General features: G+C 42.8%; 1 protein-coding gene across 1 annotated transcript; it reads right to left on the bottom strand.

Annotated features, from left to right (window-relative positions):
• Nucleotides 1–291: 291 nt before the first annotated feature.
• On the bottom strand, nt 292–4,096 carry LOC146975165 (H/ACA ribonucleoprotein complex subunit 2-like protein). Its single transcript, XM_085798870.1, has 4 exons — nt 3,842–4,096; nt 2,871–2,940; nt 2,157–2,262; nt 292–916 (listed from the first exon to the last, which is right to left on the bottom strand). The coding sequence occupies exons 1-4, from the start codon at nt 3,993–3,995 to the stop codon at nt 791–793; spliced, it is 456 nt and encodes a 151-aa protein (XP_085654996.1). The 5' UTR covers nt 3,996–4,096; the 3' UTR covers nt 292–790.
• Nucleotides 4,097–4,832: the final 736 nt, after the last annotated feature.

Below are 4,832 nucleotides of genomic sequence, written 5' to 3'. Positions count from 1 at the left end.
CTTCTGCTCCCCATTTACTTAATTACTTTACACATTCATGTTGATAAACTCCACAATGTTTAACACCTGACTCATGAGAACCATGGCTTAGGTTTAGTGTTTCTATACTGGTAAAACACAATTATATGTGTTTATATACAGTAGATAACGATATATTGTAAAATGTGCATTTCTACATATTTAACTGTTGCATATAAATGTTTACCCTGTTGACACTAAACTCTGACACACTGTCTGTAACCCAGTAGGCTTTATTTGACTGTACTTTATTCACAAACCAATGAACTCAGCTTCTCAGTTCATGATTCTTTTAATTAAAAAACAACACTTAGAACAAACCCGAGGCGACAAAAAATTGATTTTTTAGGAAAAATACAGAAATCTCAGCCGTACAAAACAAAAACAAACATCAGTGTTCAGGGTTAGATACAAACAATGTGCTGCTCTGACCACAGCAACATGTGTCTCAGTCCACACCTGTCTGCTCTGCCACTAATAGAAAGTAGTAGTGAATTTAGAGCCGTCCACCTGTGGTCACCTGAGACACATGTTGCTGTGTCAACCTGCCACCGTCCGTCAGTCAGGCGCTTCCTGTTTGGCTGACTCTCACTCTGCAGATACTCTGCAAAACAAACTCAAAGACACAAAACCTTTGTGCCCTCTCCTCCACCACTTAGCTTAGCATAAACACTGGAAGCAGAGGGAAACTGTTAGCCTCGCTGTGGCTGGGAACATGGAGCAGACAAGAGGATCACGTGACCTCAGAGCTGCTCCCTCATTGGCCGACACGTCAGAGAGGCTTGGGCAGACTGGACACCTCCTCCACACACTCGTTGTAGGCGTCTTGATAGTCGTCATGGGGTTTTATCAGGATCACACAGGTCGGCCTCTTGGATCCTGCAGATGAGCCCAGATCCTGAACAGAGGTTACAAACATGTCATTAAATAATAATAATAACAACAACAACAACAACAACAACAACCACTCTGTCCTCCTGGGATGATACAGTAATAATCACTGCATGCTCGTGTTAAAAAGTGTAGTGGAGTAGTAATAACACCTGCATACTGAGCGATGATGCAGATTGTAATACTGTCCTTACAGGTCCCAGATCAGACCCCACTAAGACCAGGAGAGAACAGCTCAGTCAGACTTGGGCTACGTTCACACTGCAGGTCTTGATGCACAATTCCGATTTATTGCTCAAATCCGATTTTTTGTTTGGCTGTTCACATTACGTCTTTAAAATGTGGCCTGTCTACGGATCGCTGTGTGAACAGCTCACGCTCCTGAAGTGACCCGCATGCGCAGTTGATCATTGATGACATCACGCCACAACGGTGTTTACGGAAGCGAACATGGCAGTGGCAACCGGTCTTGTGGGACTTTATGGCTTAAAGCAGAAGTAAGCGATCCGGTCGTTTTGGCTAACTTCGCGTCAGCCGATGGAGTTAGCAGTCCCCGCCCTCGTCCCTACGTCACCACATTCACGCGCATCCCTTGGCTGCACACACAGAGAGGACCGCCCCTTTATGCCGTTCTCTCTCCTCATTGGATAAAGATTGTAGGATACAAGGAAAGTTTTCTCCTCGGCTTACAGCAGAGCAGAGTGACTGACAGACCCGTGTTTCAGACCAAACACTCTATATAAGTGATTGCTGTCAGAAGATATAACTATTTAAGACTTATATTAACACAAACATTCCGCTTACTTCTGCTTTAATGCTAAAAAAAAATTCACATTAGATTTGAACCCTGGTCTCCCACTTGCTAGAGAAGCGTCTACGCTATCAACATTGCTCTGATATCCATGTTTTGATTCTATTCCTAGTTCCCGCCTGTGGCACACTTTTTTTCTTCTTCAATCAACTTTATTTGTCATTCATTTACAAAACAGTGTGACCTGGCTGTTCAGATTGCGGTCGCATTAAAAAAAATCAGATTCAGTAGTAGGCTACCACATTTTATAGTGGCCTAATTCTGATTCCAAAATGTCAGATTTAATGTGACTTGTGCTGTTCACACTGTCAAAAGCAAATCAGATACGGGTCACATATGAGCGAAAAAAATGGGATTCAGGTCACTGCAGTGTGAGCGCAGCCTTTGACCCCGACCCGTCAGGTACTGGTAAATCAGCTGTGACCCACACACTCACCACTTTAGAGGGGATGTAGGCGTACGGCAGGTTCCTGTCCTCACACATGATTGGCAGGTGACAGTAGACGTCGATGGGCAGCGTGTCACCGGCCAAAACCACGATCCTGCACACACATCATCACACACTGTTACTGTTACGGGCTGAGGGGACTGACAGGTGCTCTGTGCTTTCATCAGAGTTGGGCATGCTACTTTAAAAAGGTAATTAGTTAGAGTTACTCAAAAAGTAACTAAGGGAGTAAGTAACAGATTAACTAAAATATAAAAGTAACTAATTACCAGAGAAAGTAACTATTGTGTTACTATTTTTAAAATCAAATGCTTAAATTTGTCAAATGACTTGGACTGGCCCCCCTAACCTCCTGTTTATCTGGAATTAACCAACTGACTGGGTGGCGGAGCGTGGCTGTGTGGAGGAATACTGAGTGAGCTGGTTAGTTCGAGATAAACAGCTTTTTTTCCGACTAGTTGATGGATTGAAAAAAAAAAGTCTATATAATATACACATTAACAGGTGTATTATTTTGTGATGGGACTTCTTGAGTCAAGTAACGGCACATTTTATTGTCAGAAACTGTAATTGCTTTATAACAGGCTTTTATGATTACTCGTTACTGAGAAAAGTAGCACCGTTGTTTTATAAGGCCGTTATTCCCATCACTGTGTTTCATCACCGTGAGACACATCCTGACCAACATGTCTGCTCGCTCACCCTTTCTCTCCCTTGTTGATGAACTTCTGGACCTCTTTCACTCCTCGTCGGATGTTCTTCACTTTGGCAGCTGGAATCACAGAGAACACCATGAGACCCTGACCCCGAGGTCTAATAATGTGACCAGTTTTATCTGGTCTATGAATAGGTTCAATGTTACAGAATAAAAAATTCAAATAATTTGTGACATTTGAGTAATCAGATGTGCATCATGTAAATAAGTTATGCAATTAATCATTTGTTTTCATTATTCTGAATTTGTATGCCATTATGTCACCAAATAATTTCCAGGAGACTGAAGCTAACAGCACATAACCCAAATAACTTCACATAAGACCAAACCCAGATAACTATTTTAAGAAAAATATATTTCCATACAATAGTTACCATTTTCCACACTTTTCCAGACCTGGAAATGTAAAAAATAAAATCCCATACTTTTCCATAGTTTACATCTTGTGTAGGAACCCTAACTAGATCTGTACTTCTGCTGGATCAGGGGCAAACTATATCTATAACTTAGATCCCTGAGGACAGAAAGCTACATAGGCCTACATTTCCATGGTGTGAACTACAAACAGCCCAACCATTCGGAATGATGCAGATTACTAAGTGATTTGCTCTATGGGGATAAATAAAGTTTTTATCTCTAATCGTAGGCTACTTCAATGATTATCATGATCTAACTTGTAGACTCTCAGATTTCCTACAACCTGCACGAGACCGTTAAATGTGGAAGTTTGTTTACAGACGTTTCAGCTCCAGTGAGTGTTGCGGCGTGTGTCGGTGTTGTCTGTGGTGGAGCACGGACTCGAAAATGGCGAACACACACACAGACACACACACACAGGCCACATTCACACGGTAGAAGCAGACCAGACCTGCTCAGGAGGAGCTGGAGGTTTTTACCTGCTCTCCTCCGTGGACACACGTGGTTTCTACAGATGTTGTGGTGTGATTCTGACTCTCACCTTTCTTGACGCACTTGTACAGCTTCTTGCTGAGCTTCCTGGACGCCAGCGGCTGAGCGATGGGGTTCGCGTTGGCGATCATCTCCTGGTAGGACTTCTCGTTCCCGGCGGCCTCCTCTCCGTCCGCGGTCTTCTCCTTCTTCACCTTGGTCATCCTGGTCCTGGTCCTGGCTCTGGTTCTAGCGACACACGTGGACTTATGTTCAGATGAGGATCTGTGCGGGCCCAGCGTCCTCTGCACAGGAGACACACGTGTTTGACTCCTCTTCTTCCGTGTGTGAGAGAGAGAGAGAAAGAGGGCGAGACAGCGCCCCCAGCGGCCCGGAAGGTAGCGTCCAGCATTTCAAAATAAAAGACCGACGTCGCCAGAGAGTCAGGACATCCTGTCATTGAACTCTGTGCAATAGTTAGGATAGCCTACTACTGTAAGAAAACTGGGCCCGGTTTGTCAAAACACTACACAAAATTAGCACAGCCATATACCCAATTAGCAGAACACCTCAGGTCCTTTGCAAAACGAAACACTCTCATAAACACATCGCCTAGGCTACTTTATAAAGATCATATTTTGTTACCATATGGAAACCCACACGTTTCATATGACTTCTGTTTAAACCAGTTACACACTGCTGCGCTTAACCTAAAAAACCTTTAGCAATTTTACTTCTCAGTGATTAGAGCACTGTAAGTGAAGTACAGAGAGGAAGTGTAAATATACAATATACTCACCAAACACTACACAAGACCAATGCTGCAGACTGAGAATATCAAAATATAATTTATGTCTCTTCATATAAATCAGTCAACATGTTAAAAAAAAAAAATGAGTGTATGCAAAGTATCAGCAAATATCAGACAAACATAAAATACTGAATCCAGAACAGATTTAGGCTACTGTAAGTTATGGTAGGCCTAAAAGAAAAAGAAATAAAGAATCTGAAAAATAGCAGATGTTCTCTCTTCACCAGGCTGGATCAGAGAATGTCATCAA

The sequence above is a fragment of the Trachurus japonicus genome, chromosome 14, assembly GCF_045865225.1.
Source record: "Trachurus japonicus isolate A0001 chromosome 14, Traja_1.0".
NCBI classification, from domain to species: Eukaryota; Metazoa; Chordata; class Actinopteri; order Carangiformes; family Carangidae; genus Trachurus; species Trachurus japonicus.
Note: the sequence above shows the minus strand (reverse complement) of the source record. Positions and strands in the feature narration are given on the sequence as shown.

Excerpts from the sequence above, each read along its gene's own strand:
- LOC146975165 (XM_085798870.1), bottom strand. The coding sequence starts at position 3,995 with ATGACCAAGGTGAAGAAGGAGAAGACCGCGGACGGAGAGGAGGCCGCC. Across the intron at positions 2,263-2,870 it reads ATCAACAAGGGAGAGAAAGG|GATCGTGGTTTTGGCCGGTG; the intron begins GTGAGCGAGCAG and ends ATGTGTGTGCAG. Across the intron at positions 917-2,156 it reads CCTACATCCCCTCTAAAGTG|GATCTGGGCTCATCTGCAGG; the intron begins GTGAGTGTGTGG and ends ACCTCTGTTCAG.